This window comes from Furipterus horrens, unplaced genomic scaffold (genome assembly GCF_987537825.1).
Source record: "Furipterus horrens unplaced genomic scaffold, mFurHor1.1.pri manual_scaffold_8, whole genome shotgun sequence".
In the NCBI taxonomy this organism is placed as follows: Eukaryota; Metazoa; Chordata; class Mammalia; order Chiroptera; family Furipteridae; genus Furipterus; species Furipterus horrens.
In genome coordinates this window covers 31,452,661-31,474,141 of record NW_028327178.1, presented here as the reverse complement: position 1 = coordinate 31,474,141, position 21,481 = coordinate 31,452,661, and the positions used below count along the sequence as shown (strand labels likewise).

General features: G+C 35.0%; 1 protein-coding gene across 1 annotated transcript in view; it reads left to right on the top strand.

Annotated features, from left to right (window-relative positions):
- The first annotated feature begins 9,239 nt into the window (after positions 1-9,239).
- The window catches only part of DSG3 (desmoglein 3), a 29,703-nt gene continuing 17,461 nt past the window's right edge, over positions 9,240-21,481 (top strand). The window contains exons 1-7 of the mRNA XM_090285679.1: positions 9,240-9,483; positions 17,298-17,333; positions 17,840-17,971; positions 18,830-18,985; positions 19,425-19,569; positions 20,198-20,364; positions 20,745-20,873. Of these exons, the coding sequence (XP_090141805.1) occupies positions 9,436-9,483; positions 17,298-17,333; positions 17,840-17,971; positions 18,830-18,985; positions 19,425-19,569; positions 20,198-20,364; positions 20,745-20,873 (813 nt within the window). The 5' untranslated portion in view covers positions 9,240-9,435. The remainder of the gene's footprint in view (positions 9,484-17,297; positions 17,334-17,839; positions 17,972-18,829; positions 18,986-19,424; positions 19,570-20,197; positions 20,365-20,744; positions 20,874-21,481) is intronic.

Genomic DNA, 21,481 nt, shown 5'->3' with positions numbered 1-21,481 from the left:
ATCCTGGACAAAAATGCTTGATTTAAATCTGAAAAGCCTTTAACTGTGATAAGAAAAATAAAAGGGATTAGAAATAGGGATAGAAGGACAAGTTAAACACCGCCAGACCGATCCAATAGTGGGACATTCTGTAAGGTAACTGGCTCAGCATCTACCACAAGTCGGTGTCATTTTCTAAAAAAATGGAAATAAAAAACAGAGTAAAATAAATTTAAGATGGAATTGTGGTTCTGAATTAGATGCTAATTTGGACAGGACAGATCACCTTTAAAGGCCTCCCCACTCCCTTATTTGAGGAAATTAGAATATGAACTAAGTATTTGAGAAGATAAATATTTATTGACATGGAAAAGTAGAGATCACTCATATAAAAAAGCAAGTGACAAATAAGCATGTATAGTAGACTCATTTTGGCTAAAACAAAAAGTTATGTATATGTGAATAGGAAAGTAAGTGGAAGAATTTCAAGCAGGAAATGAAACAAATGTTTACCTTCTACCTATTTGAATGCTAGGCTCAGTATTTTCTTCATATCACTTACTATATTATTTAATTCTCCCAAACACCCTGCAAAGAAAAGGTAGTTAGCCTCATTTTCCAGACAAGATATGTACTACTTTAAAGGTTAAGAGAAGTAATCACTGGATAGTCAGAATTCGGTGACTTTCTTTCCTTTTTTGCCTGCTTGTACTTTCTAACTTTCTATACTGCACATTTACTGCTTACATAGTTATAAAAAGATGCTCTTCTTTTTTAAAAACATTATGTGCCTTAGGGGAGCCCCACTCCATATCATCAGGTCCCCTAACAGGTCTACCACTCCACTTATGCTCCTAGATTTTATTTGGCTCTCCTGCTCAATCTGGAGCCCAGCTAAGAATTACAATTCAATTTTCTTTATCTCTACCCTGTAATCCTCTGATTCATCCATCCACTTATTTTCTCAACAAGTAGCCTTGGAGAGCCAAGTGGTGGACTAAGTAAAAAGCAGCAAGGACTGGGAGGGGGCAGTGGGCTAAACTCAATGTGTACGAGTCCCACTCCCAAGCTCACCAATCAGATGATTTGTCCTCCATCCATAAACAGGAGAAGAGGAGGGATGGGGAATAAAGTCAGCTTTACTGTAGGTGATTCCCCAACACATTGAAACATAAGTCCAGAAGCAACAGTAGTATCTAACAGTGGCTTTTTGAATTATAACAGTATTACAGTGAATTTTGCTATCTAGTAAGGGAAGAAGCCTTCAATACTCTTCTTAATCCTTTATTTATTAGCTGTTGAGTTCTTCCATATAGGTTTTAAGATTCTTTTTATCCTCCTCTACTTCTATCCCTTATATAGACTATGCATCAAGACTAAGAATTGCGTTAAGATTTTTTTCCTTTGAGGAATTGACATTTTAAAATAGAAATTCTTCTCATTCAGGAATATATAATATCTTTCTGTTTTCTCAGATCTTGTCTTATGTCCTTCATTAATATTCTTCTATGTCTCCTTGGGAAGTTACTTTTAAATATTTTACAGTTTTTCACTATGACTATGAATAGAATATTTGTCTCATTTTACTTTCTTGATTTTTATTACTAGGGTAAAAACAATTAATGAACTATTCTACAAAAATCTACATTAAATTTTCTTTTAGAAAGTGCTATGTGCAAATGTGTGATGATAAATTTGAAAACACTGGAAGATATAAATAATTTCCCCTCAAAATAAAAATTATTAAAATGAGGTCCCCCCAAAATGGAAAACCATCAGTGTAATGAAATTTAAAGTAACTAGAGATAAATGTCATAAGATCAAAGCACTTCTTGTAAATGCAGGCTGGCCAAACCAAATTAGTATTAATTACATCACCTCAAAGTCTAAAGGAATAAAAGGGTGTTCTGAGAATCTGTCAGTCCTGACTTCACATGGAGAACTGAAGATTAATGTTAAGTCACCATGTTGCACAAGTTCATCAGCATGCACCGGTCCATAAAATTGGCCTTGTGTCTAATGCATAAAAAATGAAGCTCGCACTGACTCAGGAACCTGCTGTGCTAACAAGGAAGAACAGAGGCAGAGTTTTCTCTACCTGCCATCTCTCTTTAGATGTATCCTTCCAGAAATAAGCCGAGCTGAGCCAGCACTGGATCAAAAAACATAAATTCACGCTGCAAAGATTGTGCATTGAGAAACATTTAGGTTTAATGTACCCAAAGGAATCCTCAGAAGTTTCTATAAAGGAAAGTAAATTGAAATGATGTTCAAAAAAGTTAATTTGAAACAACATAGAAAATATTCTAGGGGCTAAACCAGATTTTGCTGTACAATCTGGATTTTTTACCAATTCAGGCAGATAATGGATTCTGATCCTCTTCTTAATGACAATGAAAAGAATAATGGTGTTTATTCAAAGGAAGGCCAATTAGACATGCCCAAACTACAGGGGGGAAAAAAGAAAGAAAAACATGTTCATGTGTTTGAACTGAAAGTTCAGTGCTTTCCTAAGTAACTACGTGAATACAAAACAGATCTGCATGATATGAAAGCTATTCTGCCCCTGAAAAGGGCAGCAACAAAATACACGTAAATTTTCGTTCTATCTTTTCAGGAGGTTTTGTAGCTTCTATTCAAAACATCAATAATAAAATGTGCAGTACAGTAAGTAGTGCAAGTTTTACAGGTTGGCCAAACTTACCTGGAACTTACTAAGCATGAGAGCATTAGCATATGAATCCTCACCAGGTAAAAAGCCAGTAACACAGGAGTCTTCGGTAGAGAAATACACTGACCCTGAATGATAATGAATGATGGGCTACTCATTTTTTTAGAAGCGTTCCCTTTCCTTACCACATTAGAGGTAGTAGTTCTCAACTGCAGTCATTCCTGAAATCTTTAGAAATCCTTTTTTAATGTTCTCTGGTGTTTTTAGAGTCCATTTTTCTACAGACTGGTCTGCAGCCTAGCAGGGAGCGTAGGCACTGCTTCATACATGTCCACTGGCAGCCACACCCTGTGGCATGTGGTGTGAAAAGCTGGTGAAGCATTCTACATATTTCTTCCCATGGGTGGAGTAGTTGGTTGAGAATTAAATTTAAATAATTATCAAAAAAATGTCCTTTCTCAGGAGTGATCAACAACACTGGTACAATATGAGTGCTGGAAAAACATAAGTAATGGCTCCCATGATACTTGAAAATATTCGAGGACTTCCATAAAATGTTCTCCTTATCATCAAAATGAAGATTAAAATATATATATAATAAATAGCCCTGGTTAGTGTGGCTCAGTTGGTTGGAGCATCATCCCAGAAACCAAAGGATTATTGGTTTAATTCTTGGTCAGGGCACACGCTTGGGTTGTGGGTTCAGTCCAGGTCAGGGTGCTTATGGGAAGCAACTAATAGATATCTCTATCTGTCTATCTGTCTGTCTCTCTCTCTCTCTCTCCTCCAAAGCAATAAAAATAAAAATAAAAATGTCTTTGGGTGAAGATAAAATATGTATACATAAAAGGATCATGATAATAGCTACAGAGCACAGAGAATTAATATTTGACTTTGCATATTTTATTGTCATACCTTTCTACATTATACCACTTGAGACGGTGAAAACGCAAGGATGATGCTAGACCCAGAAGGGGTGTAGGCCCTTTGGAACTAATCAAGGTCCAGAATTTACTCTGTTCTGAATCCAGTTTCTTAGATTGCTATACTCAGATCTTTATTTTAATTTATTATAACATAATAAATTATTAGCATTCAAATAAGCACAGTTAAATCTCTTAAGAGCACTAAAATATTTTTTTTCACCAGAGTAATTTTCTCAAGAAAGAAGCAGAAAAGAACTGCCTGTAACAAACTTTATGCTTGACAGGGAGGAGGAATAGACATTTTCTTACACTATCAGTGGGAATGTAAATTGATATATAGCTTTTTAGAGGACAATCTATTTAAAACTAGAACTAAGCACTGGCTGGTGTGGCTCAGTGAATTGAGTGCTGGCCTGTGGACCAAAGGGTCATTGGTTCGATTCCCAGTCAAGGTACATGCTTGGGTTGTGGTCCAGGTCCCCAGTTGGGAGTGCATGAGATGCAACCATACATTGATATTTCTTTCCCCCTTTTTCTCCCTCCCTTCCTTGCTCTCTAAAAATGAATAAATAAATAAAAATAAAATAAAATATAAACATGTAAGAATAAGTACACAATTAAAAAAAAACTATAACTATATGTGCCCTTTGATCCAGCAGTTATACTTGCCCAAGATTTCTAAAGGTGTATTAATTTCTTCACTGTGCAAAGTCCTAGGAATACACTACTCAATGAAACAGACATGATTCCTCACTGACAGAGCTCACAGTCAACTGGTAGAGGAAGGCAATATAAGCAATCCTATGAAGAAATAACAACTTACACATTACTTAGACCCAGGAAGCAATTTGGAATGACTGATAAAAAAATAATAGTGGAGATGAGAGTACTCATGTGTGTGTAACAAGAAGACCTCTCTGTGTAGGTCACATAAACTACTGCCTAATGAATGAGAAGCCAGCTAGGGGGAAGGAAGAGAAATGAAGTGGAGACCTTAGGTAGAAAAGGTGTTTAGGGTTTTTGAAAAACAAAAGGCGCATATGAGAGGGAGGGATTGTGTGATATAGTTAGAAGGGAAAACAGGGAATGGATCAGGCTAGTTGCCTGCAAGCCATGACAAGCAGTTTTGATTCTGTTCCAAGTACATTGTAAGCCACATCTTTTTAAAAATAGCACTCAGGTTGCTGAGTGAGGGGTGGATTGGGTGAGGCAAGAAAGGAATAGACCCATTGCCTGAGCTACATGAGAGATGTCAGGAATTTGGCTAGTGTGGAGGAAGCCCAGAGTAAGAGGAAATTAGATGGATTCTAAACACATGATATCAGTAGATCCCACCTTGTCAATTTTATCTGCAACAAACTACAAGAACCAAAGAAAAGCTTTTCCTAAAGAAACACTCCTTTGAATGAGCTGCATTGGAAAAATTCTTCCTTCACTTTATTGACTTATAAAAATATTCCCACAAATAAGCAATTGCTTAATTAAATCAAGTCAAAGCAAAAAGACATTGACTTTGGTTCATGGCTTAAGTAAAAAAAAAAAATTTTTATGTGCATTCACCCATATGTACCTTTTTGAAGTTTGAGCTTGATTCAATATATTATACAAATTACACAAATTTTTAAAGAAATAATTGCAGGAATCACAGAAGCACAATGAATCTTGTTACATACAATCATCTACTGGGAACTTGACTTAGCAGATCTATTTTCACTAATTATTAAAATGCAGGCTGTTCTCTTCAGATGCACAATTATTACATTCTCTGACATTTCTGGATGTCTTCAGGTGATGATCCTAACAGAAGAGGTGTACAAGTTCCATTTCCTTAAACAACCAAAAGCAATGATCACAACTTCTGAGACCATTTCAAAGTATATGTATAATTTTGTTAATGCATAATTTTTGGCACCAATATCTTAATTCATGAATGTGTAGACATTTAAAAACAATTCAATACTGAAAGTACTAATTTCTAACATATGAAACATATTAAATATATGCTTCCAGTCAAAACAAACGAAGACGAGTAAAGGCTTGCCAGTGAAAGCAAAGTCTCATTAACATTCTCTGCTTGATGAATAATAGAACTTCCATAAATAATGGGCAATAAAAACATCATGGAAACCTCCAAAGCCACTGTGCACTCGAATAAATATTCCTTCTTACTGCTTCACTCCATATGCCATGCTTCAATTTCTAGCAAACTGAAGAATGACTTCTTTAGCTTTCTAAAGCTGTGATGTGTTGTATCTACTGCTCAACTGTTATACTTTCAATATGGTCCATGAGGAGAAGCACAATATACACATACAATAAAGCTCCCTTTCAGTGATTATGATTATTATTGTAATGACCCTCATTTTTATTTCAGCCTCTTGAGTGAGAGCCAGTTTCAGGTTTCCAAAGCCATTGTCATCCAGAGTATATAAGATAACCACTCAACAGAAAATTCTCCCTTCTTTTTTTTTTTTTTTCACAAAATAGCAAGTGAAAACGCTGCAGCAACTTCCAGATTACCTTCCTATTCCCGTGTACATGTGGCCCCAGCACCAGGAGCAAAGTAAGCCATATCTAGAATTTAGTCCACAAAACAACATGTGGGTATGCCTAGGAATATCATAATTCACTGCCATTTTTTAAAATCTCTTTTGTCTTTAGCACAATAAAACTTTGAAGAATTGCCTAGTTTTTAATAATGAAAAATGAAGGAATTAAAACTTTATTACATATTTCTTCTCTTCCTTCACCCAGAGTTTACATGTTATTTATTTATTTTTTGGGGGGGGGCACAAACATTTATTTATTTATGTTTAAAGATTTTATTTATTTTTAGAGAGAGAAGAAGGGAGGGAGAAGGGGAGGGAGAAAGAGAGGGAGAGAAACATCAATATGTGGTTGCCTCTCACGTGCCCCTAACTGGGGACCTGGCCCACAACCCAGGCATGTGCTCTGACTGGGAACTGAACCAGTGACCTTTTGGTTCACAGGCCGGCACTCAATCCACTGAGCCATACTAGCCAGGGCTACATGTTATTTATAAAAGCTTGCTGTACTCTTATTATTTTTTAAATAACTTTTCAATTATAAAACTAATACATTCTCATTACCCACATAAATCAGAAAACATGTACAGGTATAATGAAGAAAATTAATTAAGTACAGCTGTTGGGGGAAAACCTCAAATGTCTAAATTCAGGATCAATTCTGAAGAACTGACACATAGCCTTATTCAAACTTATGAGTTTTAATAGGAGAAACTTACCTACATGGATAAAGCAAATGCTCCCAGTGGTAGCAGGCCAGGAAGAATCCACACCCCACCCAGAACAGGGTCTCTTTTTATAAGGAGTTAATAGTAAAACCATATAGTGGGTGGTCACATAGACCACCAGAAAGAACAATGCATTCCTAAGTTGAAATAACATCAGGGAGTTATTATTCTGTATACATTCATTAACCTCCTTCCTGGGGCATGACATTTGTCTTTGATTGGTATTCTAGTTTTCTGGGTAGTCATCCAAGCCTGAGGTTATAGAGAGTCAAACACTAATAGAGAGTTAAGAATCACAGAGAGTTCAACATTTCCCAGATGCCTTTGCTACTGGGGCCATATTGCATCACTAAAGTGAGTTCCCCTACAATATCCATAATCACCTCATTCAAAAAAATAAGGTCTAGTATATTATGGCGATACCTTCTAGCTTTTGCCTATGCATATGCATTTCCTCTCATTATGTTATTAGAAAAAAGCCTCAATATATAAACGTATAAATGCCAAACACTCACCACTGTTAAACAAATTCAAATACTAAAGTCAGAAAGTAATCAACATTTTGATCACTGAATTCTGCATTATACAAATCACTAATAAATTTAATAATGCTAATCCAGCTTCTATCCCTCATATCTGTTAATTAGTCCAGTCACAGAGAAACTACTTCCTAATTCAGAAAAAACTTTTCCCTACGCTTCAGTCTTTCCATGTTCGAAAGGATTCAGTTTCATTTACTTTCTGATTCTAACACAAAACTGCATAAAATATGCATGCTGGAATTTAGAGGGACATCTAAAAAAATAAGCCTGATCTTTAGAAATTTTCTTTCCAAGTGAAAGCAGATTTAAAATGCTTACTAATTATTTCCTATTAGAGTTAACACCCATCAGATTTGTCACAGATATTGGTATTAAGGCGTTGACGATGGGTCAGCAAACAGTTTCTGAATGTAAATAAAGCAAACGTTTTCTATAAGTTAGTAAATATTTTTGGCTTTGTGGCCATACAGCCTCTGTCCAACTACTCCGCTCTGCTCAACTTTCCCTTGTACCACAAAAGCAACCATTCATAATATAATACATAAATAAATGGGTATGTCTGTGCTTCAATAAAACTTTATTTACAAAATCCTTATTACAAAAACAAGACAGATGATGGTAATGGTTGCACAACAATATGAAGGCACTTAATGCCACTCAGCTGTACACTTAAAAATAGTTGAAACAGCCAACTTTAAAAAAAAAATTATTTATTTGTTTATTTATTTTTAGAGAGAGGGGAAAGAGAGGAAGAGAAACATCACTGTGTGGTTGCCTCTCACTTATGCCCCCAACTGGGGACCTGACGTGCAACCTAGTCATGTGCTCTGACTGGGAATCGAACCAGCGACACTTGGCTCGCACACCGACGTTCAATCCACTAAGCCACAGCAGCCAGGGAAACAACCAACTTTGTTTTGTTCATTTGACCACAGTTAAAAACACACACACTGCCCCTCCCCCCCCCCCAAGATTTTGCCTACAGTGCTCTTTTCCAGCTCATAGACAACAAAATCTTTCTGCCTAAAATATTCTGTGATTAAATGGTTTCATAAAACCAAGAAGCTTCCAAAACCTGATGCATAAATACTTAACAAGATAAAATTGCTCTTCTACCAAACCTTTATTTAAATATTCTGGACTAATGAAAAGTGCTTTTAATTCTAGTGTGATAAACAAGCTGAAATGGTGTTAGTAGTTTTTCGCTATCCCCTAACTCAGATTGGAGTTCAAATGGTTAGAAATGTACAAGGATGCAGCGGTGAGCAGGTGGTCTGCTCTGGGGGAAATGTTTTGAGTAATTAAAAGTACACTAGGCAACCTACCTTTAAAAAAAAACTTGTAAGTTAAATGAAATACAACAGAAAAGATGTCATATGATTACTATCAGAGATCTGGTTTTGCAATGCATTATTTATATAACACCAATCATGTAACTGTTCACTCCAATTTTATTTCAAATTGTTTTCATTCAAAACCTACATTAATAGTTGCTTGATATGGTGATTTTTTTTCCTTATATTTGTAGTTATTTTCAATAAAATATATTATTACTTAACACCTACATTTTGCTTAACTTTAGGTCTACCCACATATACACAGGCTAAAAATAAATGCTCTTCCACGAGTTAGATTTTTGGGGGATTTTTGAGTTTTGTTTTGCTTTTCAGTTTTAATTGAAACCCTGAGAAGAAGCCAAGTGGATTCTTTTCAGTGTAGTCAGGGCTAGTTTGCGCATAGCCACACCATGATTAATTTATTATTCATCTGGTACCTTCCCATTAAACGTTGTCTTTAGCCTGTGAGCTCTTTCAGCTTCCAACAAAGGGTTTCATTTCTTTAGGAACTGAGGTGTGTCTAAGCTTTTACCTGGGAGCAAGAGTGATTCAAGTGTTTCTGGGAAGACCAATCCTTGGGTTAGGGTGGGGAGGAACCACATAACAGGCCATCTGTAGACTCCTGAGGACAGCAGAGTCCTATGCAGAGGGGAGGAAGGACTGAGACAGCAGCTCCCCAGGATTTGCTCAGCGGGAGACTGAGACAATGACTTCACTGCCTCTCAGAACCACGGGGGCTCTGGCCATTTTAATGGTAAGTCCTACTTTTTCTTCTACTAATCACAAACTTTCCCTGTTTCCTTCCCCATAGAGAGTATCATATTTGATTGCTAAATCCCTATTATATAGTCTAAGAGAGTATGGTAGAAACAAACACTTTTAAAAATGAAATTGTAAATCTCTATTATAAAGTCTAAAAGAGTGCAGTGGAAACAAACACGCAAAAATGCAGTTGTAAGGATTACCAATGTCTTCCTTTTGTTGTTTTTTTAATGTATTTTACATAGAAAAATAAATCAGAGAGAAATTAATTTGAAAGTCACCATTTAGCATTTCTTTAATTAATGAATCGAATAACCCTGATCTCGGATCTGTTTTTCACAATACCTTCACTTTCTTCAAAGTAATGTTTTTATTCATCTTTTTTATTTCACAAGCCAAAAAACACATAAAAGAGAACTAGGTCTATTTTCCAAGGTTACGTATCTGTTAAGCATATGGCTAAGAATTATACACGCCTGGTCTTGATACCTGACATGTTTTTAAAATAGTCAAGTACCGTTGAATTAAAATCAAAGCAATGTTTGACTAGAGAAGTTGAGATGGTTATTAAGAAAATGATGTTTATGTTTAGTCATTATGTGCAAAACATATCCAGCCTTTGGGGGGAAAATACATAAAACATTTTATAGGACACTTTTTGAGAAAGTGATACTTCCGTTGGGAAAAACTCTTTTTTATCTAAATGAGAAGTGGAATCCAGAGAGCAAAGCACTAGCCAGTATGTTACAGACAAGTTTGTTCTTTAATGGTATTATTTTAGTGAAGAAAAAATAATGTCACAATATTATCAGTTACATGAAGATATCAAGAGTGAAATACACCATGAGTGAATATGTTTTTTTATTTCTAATACTAATTCCCCACTTTAGAGGGTTAGTCTAGGCATTAGTTTTCCTCATGTCCCTATAAAATTGAGATAATCTGACTTCAAAAAGTTACAGAAGATAAATCTCAAGAAAGAAGTTTCTAAACTTTAAAGGTGTCTAAAATCAGATTCGGCTGCCTCGTGAGCCAGAGATTCCTAGACTTCCCTCTCATGATGATATTCAAGCAGAAAACTGGAATTATATTTTCTGTTAGAGTCTGTTCCTATTATGACAATATAATTACCGCTGGCCCCTGAACAATGTGGTAATAAGTTGGGGGAGGGGGGCATTGACCCACACACAGCCAAAAACTTGTGTATAACTTTTGACTCCCCAAAAACTTAACTACTCATAGCCTTACTAATAACATACACAGTCAATTAACACATATTTTGTATGTTATATATTATAAACTGTATTTTTACAATAAAGTAAGTTAAAGAAAAGAAAATGTTATTAAAAATCATAACGAAGAGAAAATACATTTACAGTATTTACTGAAAAACATTCCTGTGTTGCTCAAGGGTCAATTGTAAATTTTTTGGTTATCTAACGTCTTTGACCCAAAAATATTGTAAATATAAATGTGACAGTTGTATGACTTCCCACATTTTCGGATGGTCATTTCTGAGTCAACCTACAGGTAGGTCAATTACCCAGACATCCAAGCCAATGACCAACTTGGGAAGCGAGGAGATAAGAGGCCACAGTGTCAGAATAGTGTGGTCATAAGTACATAAAATTGGACCCCTACAGCTCAGGGGAGCTCTCTCCCTGCTTTGAGGTATATTATTCAAATTATCCCCTGGCTCTACAGTGACTGTGAGATCCTCATACTGAAAGCTGTTTCATTCATTTCTGTATCCCCAGTGTCTACTATAATATCTGTCTTACAGTGAACATTCAATTGTTTGAAGAATGGATAACTGAATAATTGAATAATGCCTCCCTAAACTATAACTCCCTCCCCTCGAGAAAACGTCATGTGCAAACACATACATAAGCTATTTAAACACACAATATAACTTTATACATAATTGTTAAACTGAGTGGTTTAGATCTGCTCTGTCCAAAATGGTAGCCACTAACTACATGTGGCTATTAATCCCTTGAAATGAGACTGGTCTGAATGGAGATGTGCTGTTAAGTGTAAAATATGCATCATATTTTGAGGACTTTGTATGAAAACTAAGAATAGAAAATGTTATTAATTTTTATATTGCTGGCATATTGAAATGATAGTATTTTGGATATATAAGGTAAGATGTATGTTAAATTAATTTTACCTTTTTAAAATCTTTTTAAATATGACTATTAGAAAATTTAAAATTATATATGTGATCCCATTATAGTTACATTAGACAATGCTGGTCTACTGTTAATGCTATTAGTGAAAGGTAGTGTCAGTTAGGAGTGATGTAAGCAGACGAGGTTCCAGGAACTAGGTAAGATTTGATAAGTATGGATGGGGCAACGGGAGCTTTCTTCCCTCGTTAAACCAAAGTGAGCAAAGGCAGATGCGATTATGACATTTGTCTAAAGGAAATGGACTCACTGGTTTGGCCGGAATGACAGTTTGCATTGAGGAATAGGGACATGAGTTGGAAAAGCAGATGAGAGTCACACTGAAAAGTGTATTCTGTGAAGGCTAATGGAATCCTTTCAGAAGTGGGGAACCACCCAGAGTTTTGAAATAGTGCGATGATGGGAAAGAAAGCAATGTTTTTAAAAACATTGTCTAGTGAGAATGCACATCTTTTGTTGTGGAAGGGTGGAGGCTGAAAGTTGGAAGACATGTTTGGAGGTTTTGAACTAATTCCACCATCCTATGACCACACAAGTGTTGGCTAGAGAGGTAAGATATAATAACAGTCACAGGCTCTGTCTGCACCTGTACTAATGACTCACTCCAGGCCTTATTTCCTCAACTGTCAAGTAAGAATAATCCTAGGGCCCTGCCTACATTAAAGTGGCTATAGTGAGAATAAAATAGTGTGCAAAAAAGTGCTTTGAGAAATATAAAGTGTTTTCTTAGACTCTAATAGCTATCACTTATAATATTCTAGTAATTAAGATGATTCATGATAACATCTTAATATTTTGCCTTACTCTTTATTTATCAGTTTCCTGTATGAGGTTGATCCTTTTTGCGGAATATAAAATATGCATTTGGGGGAAAGGATTTGTGATTGGAAAATGCTTATCTTCAGAGATTTAATATTTTGAAAACAATGTTTGTCTTCAAAGGATACATTGTTCAGTGTTTATAGTCCACAAAATATGAAACACAATTTGTCACATAGCACTCCTATGACCATCTGGAAAATAAGCTTTTTAATTTTATGTTTTTTATATTATATAAAAATTTACTCATTACAAAACTAATAGGCATGTCTGAAATCCAACTATCTTCAAAGCCAATGTTTTAAAGTTAGTAGTGGCAGGGCTGGGAAAAAAGAGAAAAAAGTAGTTTAAATATGAAGTTCTGACAGAATGTGCTCTAAATACAGTGAAATTATCTTCAACCACCTTCTTCTATAGAACATTCAAAAAATAATAATTAGGAAAAAAATGTAGGCTAAATGGCCCAAATTTTTAACAGAAGAAAAATCTTTGAGGTATCTTTCCTTCTCTTCGTTGATGAAACTATCTGGTTCCTAGTGCTCGTAAATATATGAAAATCAGTTTCCTCCTGATTCTCTCTTGAACTTCAGAGCCAGAATCAGAATAACCTTGCCAAGCAATTCTGGCCAACCCTGCCTGACTTGAGCAGAAGTCAGGAAAGATGTAATTACTTCTACCAAGCACCACTCCCACTCACCTAATACCTGAAACTGATTTTCATTTGGAACCAGAACACTCAGTACCCACTAGGCTTCTCATAATCCTCTAACCTATCACTCTTCCTTTCCAGTTAAGAGTCAATCTGATAGCAAAGTATATAGTATAGGCAACTGGTTACCATCTATAAGAACACTCTGAATAATTGAGTCTGTCTAATATGCACATTTTTCTTGCATGGCGACTATGCAGTTGGCCAGGCTCTACATTGCAGGTGATGCATTCACATAAACTGCAATGTGAACAGTTCTCCCTGGACTTGTGCAAGGAAAAAACCGCACAGCTGTACAGAGGAGAACTGGTTCTTGTCTATTCTGTTGCTCAAAACAGAGAAAGTTCTTATGTGCCTTAATGTGAATAGTAATAATAAGAGGTCACTTCATGTAAAAGTGGCTCTTTTATATCTTTTTTTTTAAGTTTGGTGACAGAAGTGATTAATACTTATTAATCATATGTGGGCTAGGGCTCATCTATGAGCTTTACACCTATTCATTCATTTAATCCTCATAAGAAACCTGCAAAGTAAGTAGAATTATTGTCACTATTTTACAGGTGAGGTAACTGAAAGATTAAGTAAAGTTTCCAAGTTATAAAGCTGGTCCGTCATGAGATGAGGATTTAATTCAGGGATTCAGGCTTTGGTATCCAATTTTGTATTACTATACTTGACTGCAACTTATACAGCATTTAAAATAAGCATTTGAGAATATCCACGGGTATCTGTTTTTATTAGGATCTCTATCATGATACAAGGTTTAACTTTCTAAATTAATTGAGTGTACTCTAAAATTTAGTTAGTGAAATTGAATTGTTCTAAATTAAATGAAAATTTCCAAGGAAATAAACGTACTATTTTTGTTCAAGAAATCTGCTTTGATGAATACACAGTTTATTAAAATTTTGATGGCTGGGTTAAATTTTCATTTTAAAAAAGATAATCAGCTTTATAAAAGAATTTACTCATTGCTTCTGAATTGTAGCTATGTAAGTCATTAAAAATATATTGAATGACCTCTATGGCTTGAAACAATTATAATCACTGTATCTAACTAATTATAAAAATGATATCACCAACCTATATAGATTGCATGACTTTTATTTCCAAAAATAATTAAATACAAAATCATTTTTAAAAATTGGAATGATTTCTTTCAATTACCTAATTTATTCTTCAAATTTGCCAGAGGGGAGAGGTTGAGGTCCTCTCTTATACCCATTCCAGAAATGAGAAGAGTTGCTATGCCCTAGGCCAGCAGGGAACAGCTCCATGAATCTAATGCATAGTCCAGCTGTCTATCCTTCCCCACACTGAAGCTTGAACTCCAAACAAAATTATAGCCAAACTAAGTAAAGTAGCAGTTGTTATTATAAATGGACTTTAAAGATCTTAGTCACCCATATCCTTAAAAATTATTTATTGTGTATTTCCCATATTCAGTACAAACCTTTATGATATAACTATATATTTTTTAAATAACAATTAGGGCATATGAATAACAAATCAGTTTATTTCATATGTTATTTTATCAATAATCTGATTTGATTTTAATAAAATAGTTCTGATTCTCATCTATATCGAGGTATTTACATCATTCAATACTTTAAAAATCATATAATCAAAATTATCAAAATAACCAGGAAACAAGAGGAAGAAAGAAAAGTATAGGAATTCTCAAGGTAAGAAGTGCTTTCTCTTCATTGGTATCTCCAATCCAGGACACCAAAAGACAACTTAGTTGATTTATATTGTCAGTTGATTTATATTGAAATAGTTATTAAGTGTTGAAAATAATTACATTAGCAAATTAACTGAAGTAATTAAGTAGCCTCAGATAAGTATTAATTAAAATAATTAAGTTTTTTAAAACACTATCTAAACATGTAAGGCTACAATTATATTTCTAAATGTCTAAAGAGCATTTCAAAACTTAGAAGTGTTTTTTATTAACTATCCCCTATTCCTAGAAGAACAAAAATAATCCCATTTTCACAATACTGTATTCACTAAAATTAGGGAACATTCTTGATTTTAAAACAGAAGATGAGAAAGAGTAAAGGTTCATGCTAAATAACTTCTCTAAGAACTCTCAATCTATGAAAAGATTGAACAAACAAGAAACAACTGTCTGCGATGTTCATTTTCCATATTTTCGGGTTTGTCCTTCCCATATTTCCCAGGAAAAGAGAAATTGTACTTCAGTGTCTGTTAGAAGAACCACTCTCTGTGGGGCTAGTACAGACCTGACTCATATTTTCTGGATGACTCTTGCCAGTTTTCCTATAAAAAGAAACATGTCTGGTCAATCCCTTCCCTGAGAAAGTAATGCAATTACTACATCACTCTGGTCTGCTCTCCCACATAACTCATGATAGTGTTTAATGAAGAACAGCAAAGCTATAAAATCATTTTGAGACCTGTTATAACAATATTTAATGGTTCTTTTTCATGACAATTTGAACATACACCCTTGAAGATCAAGATTTCAATGAAATTTTTAGAATGGAAAAGCCCTGGCATCCTATGTCTGATACAGTTACTCCTTTGATTCAAATATGGACTTACCTCTTTATTATAATTTTCCAAAATAAACAATGCAATCAATCTATATTTTTTTAGGACTAACCCTCAGCCTTTGCCAGGAGAATAATATTAATTGACTATAAAACTTTCTCTCTACCACTTGTATTTTATCTATTCATTTATGCCCACTTTGGTTAGAATCCAATGTAGTGGGGAGTCAGGTTGCCAAGGTTCAAATCCTGCTCTACTAGGTCTGTCAGTTGGAGCGAAGTACTTATTCTCTCATGTTTCCAATCCTATAAACAGGGATTATAATAATAGAACCTCCTTCCAAAGACTAAGTATTAAGCGCGATAAGAAATATAAAGCTCTATGTATACCAACTGACACAAAACCATAATAAACACTAGCTACTATGATTACTTTAATTTTTTCTGATTTATTTTTCACAATCTTTCCCTAGCAGATTTTCTTCAGATCAGGTGATGAGGGGATCAGCAAATAATTGTGAAACATCTGCTGAGGGATGGATATTATAAGGGTTGCAAAAATAATAATAATATAGAAGCACTGGCCTGGAAAGTTTACAATTCTCTTGGCTTAGAACTATAATGCACATAAAACAATAAGAAATAATAAATTATGGCAAGCCATTATGGGCTAAATTGCATGGTTCAGAGTATATGTTATACACACTTAGAAAAGGAGACATTAGTAAAGACAGTTTCATGGATGTCGTTGGAACTTAAAGAATTGATCTTAAAGGACGAGTAATATTTAAGTGGGTGAAGGGGAAAGAAGAATGCATCCAGGCAGAAAACAAAATGGAAAATGATGAAGATGAAGGTCCTTGTATGCACTTGAGAAAGTAAAGACTTTAGCCTGTCTGCCTTCACATTTTATCCTCATTTAATTTTTCCTGATGAGTAAGAAAAATTGAATAGAGCAGAGATGAGCAGATCTGTATCCCACTGCAAACAGTACTTGTGGCTGGAATAGCATATCCCCATCTTTTATGTTCCATTCCCTAAACCAGACTAGTTCCATTTCATATGTCCACTCTTGAACAAGTGAAAAAAAACAAAAAGCCTTACTCTGCAGCTAACAGGATTGCTTCCGTACAAGCCACCTGGATAAGCCATGGTTTTTAAAAATTGCCTACAGAACTTGCTGGAGTTTATCACAATGACGATTGCCATTGTTTGCCAAAGCAACAATTTCCATATCTCCTGGGACGTATTTATAGAACAGCCAGACTCAAAATGTCTACTTGCTATAACTGGCTGTTAGGAAGAGATTTTCAAAATCCAATATATTTTTCTGTATATCTTTAAAATTCTGTAGTCAGATTAAAGAACTGGAAGAACTTGTTTATAGTGAGAGCATTTCCTTTTTCTTGTGATTTTACCTTTTGACTAGTTTCTCCAAATCTACTTTTTTGAAAAATAGAAACTATACTATGAACAGCAGAATGTGGATATCAGGATCATTACCTTATGTAGTTAGTGCTTATTGGAAAAATTCACATTTAATTTGACTTTATTTAAATCTTTGCAGGTGGTTGTATTGGTTCATGGAGAATCGAGAATAGAGGTAAAGTATAAAAGTTTTTTGTAATAAAAATAATACTTCTGTTTAAAAAATTAAAACTATGTTCAGGAAAATATATATTAAATTTTTTAAATTAACAATTTAATTGTGAAAATAAGTTAAAATTCTAACAACTAATGCAATAATAAGTAAATACTAATTATGTATAAATGTTATTAATGTAACTTATCTTATGCATTGTTTCTTCTTATCTTAAATCAACAGGTTTTAATTAAACAGGCCCTATGTACACAGAATAGATACTGTGAAATATATTTTAAAAATATAAAATATGATTAAATGCTATATTAAAAACCACATCGCTTTGTAATTGTTTTAGTTATTTAATGTTTCTTCTTTGACAAAATATGAGGTAGATTAACTTAGACATCTAACAGTCTTAGATGTCTTGAAACATAGGGGGCTCCTCAACCTACATCTATAATCAATTCTCAAAGCTAAAAGGTCCAACAATGTACATAATAAAATGGGATCCCTTTTTACATAAGACCAGAGGACAACACAGAGAAAATGGAATAGCAGCACAACAAGCCAAAAGCAGACACAAACGTGAATGGGTGAAATTTGCAAGACCCTGCAGAGAAGAAGAGGACAACTCAAAAAGAAACCCAATTGCCACAGTAAGTCATATGAGCAGGGGCAATGTGAGTTTTCGGAATAAATGTATTAGATGTAAATTAACATAATATGGTGACTCCAATTAGCAAAATGCAGACTAGAGAGTGCACGGAACAAATAACCTGACATCTAAAACCAAAAAAACAAAACAAAATAATAATAATAATAGAGATAGAAAGATGAAGGAACTATAGTTGCTAGAGTAACAAAACAATTAAAGGATTCATGGACCAATTTCAATGGATAAACCTTATTTAGATCCAGATTCTAGCAAGTAGAAAAAAGTATATATGGATAAGACAATTTAAAAATGGTTGGGAGTCACCATTAATTGTTGGAGCTGGGTGATAAAATGTATTGGATTTATTATACTATTTGAACTTTATATATATTTGAAATTATCGATATCAAAAGCTTAAAAACTATAATAAAAAGGAATACATTTTAATACATATTTTAACACTTACTATAGAATCCCTTTCCCTTTTTTCTCTCCAATTCTCCATATTTAAACTAAAATAAATGTCCCTTTTTAATGTTAAAAGGGAGCATCCAGAAGTACCTTTGTCAATATTAAGTGTCTTTAACTTTCTCTCAACCTTTTAATACCACCGCAGTGGCCACAATCTAAGCAAATATTCTAAAGCCAAAATGATTAACACATGTTGGTCCATGCTAACAACTGGAATTTATATCATATTTCTAGTATCTATCAAGGTAAAAAGTATGATAAACAGCACAGTGTCAGAAAAAGTGAATAAAATGACCAGATGACTTAAGATAATAGAGGCGGAGGAAAGATGGGAAGGAAAAGGCCTGAGTGATGATCACCTTAACATTTTGGGTATTTTTGGCTGCAGATTAGTTCAGATTTCCATGCAAACCAGAAAATTACCTACCGAATTACTGGAATAGGAATTGATCGGCCCCCTTTGGGAATTTTTGTTGTTGACAAGAATACTGGAGAAATTAACATAACATCCATAGTGGATCGTGAGAAAACCCCAAGCTTCCACGTAAGTAGTGTCTTCAACACCAGGGACCCTATTCCCCCTCACACACCATGGTTTTAGAAAATAATACTCTTGTACTGGTTAATTTAGAGGAGAGACCAGTGCATAAATCAACCCACCAACAAATAACAATATTAGTCCCTCAACAAAGAGCCTCCACTTGTGGTCATGCTCCTGAAGGAAGACACCAGGAGGTGCGTAAGTGCTAAACTTCAGCATGCAGTGTGCCAAAAACTTCCCCCTGCCTTGAGTCAGTCTCAGCCTGGAGGAAGGGGCAACTAGCCCAACAGGCCTGCCAGAGTGGGTACTTTTTCCTACTTTGTTTGCTCTTTGGGGAAATGATTTTCTCCTTTGCCCAAAGGTTCTATACATGCCAGGACAGGCCCAAAATATAAAAATTAAGTTTTTTGAATGACAATTAACATTTTCCCTTTTTCTCTAGATCACATGTCATGCTTTAAATACCCTAGGACAAGATGTAGAGAAACCACTTATATTAACAGTCAAAATTTTAGATATCAATGACAACCCTCCAGTGTTTTCACAAAGTATATTCATGGGTGAAATTGAAGAAAATAGCCCTGCAAGTAAGTCTCTTCACAGAACCTATGACTGCTAATTCTTTTTAATTTTCAAATACAAGTATCACTATAGTATAACCTTTTTATAAGCTAATTTATTCTTAGTTTCATCATTTTTCCAGAAAAACTCATAAAGATAACCTGAACCGTCTTTCTAATATTTGTACTTGAGTTAATTATCCAACTGCCATTGTACTTGTAAGTGTGGTTATGTTATGAGGTCAAAGTATCTTATTCTATAATAGAAATAACATGAATACCCAGCAGTCACAAAGCTGAAGAGGTGGTCATAGGTGGCCTGGATGCATCAGTAGGGCATTTTCAGATTATAAGGGACAGAGACACACTCACATTACTTGGATAATTGGGGGAAAAGGAAGAATCATAAGGCCATCCATCAAGGGAAGAAACAAACACAGAAAATACTTTCAACCCCAACAGAGCCAAGGCTTAAGAGAACTGGAGGATTTTTATAGAAGGTAACACAGTTCTACCTGATGAAGACAGCAAGCGACACGTAATGTTTTTAGAGCACACATATAGTTATAAGATCTTAAAAAACAAAGATTAATTTGAAGTTGTGTTGAATATTTAATGTGATCATAATAGTCTTAATGAACTTCTGTATTCCTAGACTCACTGGTGATGATACTAAATGCCACAGATGCAGATGAACCAAACCATCTGAACTCTAAAATTGCCTTCAAAATCGTCTCTCAAGAACCTGCAGGCGTGCCCATGTTCCTCCTAAGCAGACATACCGGGGAAGTTCGTACTTTGACCAATTCTCTTGATCGAGAGGTAAAGTAAGGCGCGTGGGAGCATTTATCAGTAAAAGATTTCATGTAAGGAAGCCAAAAGAGGTGACTCCGTTCTACCTGAGAATGAAAAGAGAAAGAGAGATTCCTAATACTCCAGTGGGCCAATCTAGGGAAACTGTGTTCTAATGTGATTCCAGTGCGGTGGTGTGTGTACCTCACACCTGCACAATCAATTGTACCCTCAATAAACAAGTATCAGTATACCAGTGGGCATCAAAGTGGGAGAGGAAACAGTGCACATGGTCCAACAAACCATGAACTTGAATATTTTCCCTTCCTGACTCATAAGACTCAAGTAGTTATCATTCATACTTTTGGCACTAGAGATTAATTATTTTTCTTTCTTTCCTCCAAATTTAGCAAGTTAGCAGCTATCGTCTAATTGTGAGTGGTGCAGACCGAGATGGAGAAGGACTATCAAATCAATGTGAAAGCAGTATCAAAGTGAAAGACGTCAATGATAATTTCCCAATGTTCAAAGAATTTCAGGTACACCCTTTACTACTTCAAGAATAATTTTATATACATATACATATATATATATATATATTTATTATAGACTTTGCTGCCCTAATTCAACATTTGCCAGCTTGTTGGCTTCTATTTAAGTTCCCTGCATCTTTCTTTAAAAAGATAAGTTTTTTTTATTATTATGTTTTCAATTACAGTTGTCCCATTTTCCCCCCATTGCTCCCCCGCACCCAGCCCACCCCTTCTCCAACAGTCATATCCCACCCCGTTGTCCATGTCTATGAGTCATTTATATATGTTCTTTGACTAGACCCTTCCCTTACTTATACTCCTTTTCCCCCTCCCTCCTCCCCCCTGATAACTGTTATTCTGTTCCTTGTTCTATTTTGTTCATTTGTTTGTGTTGTTCATTAGTCTCCTGTATTAGATGATATCATATGGTATTTTTCTTTCATTGCTTGGCTTATTTTGCTAAGCATAATTCTCTCTAGTTCCATCCATGTTGTTGCAAATGGCAGGAGTTCCTTCTTTCTTTCTGCTGCATAGTACTCCATTGTATAAATGTACCACCGTTTTTTGATCCACTCATCTACAAATGGGCACTTAGGCTGTTTCCAGCACTTAGC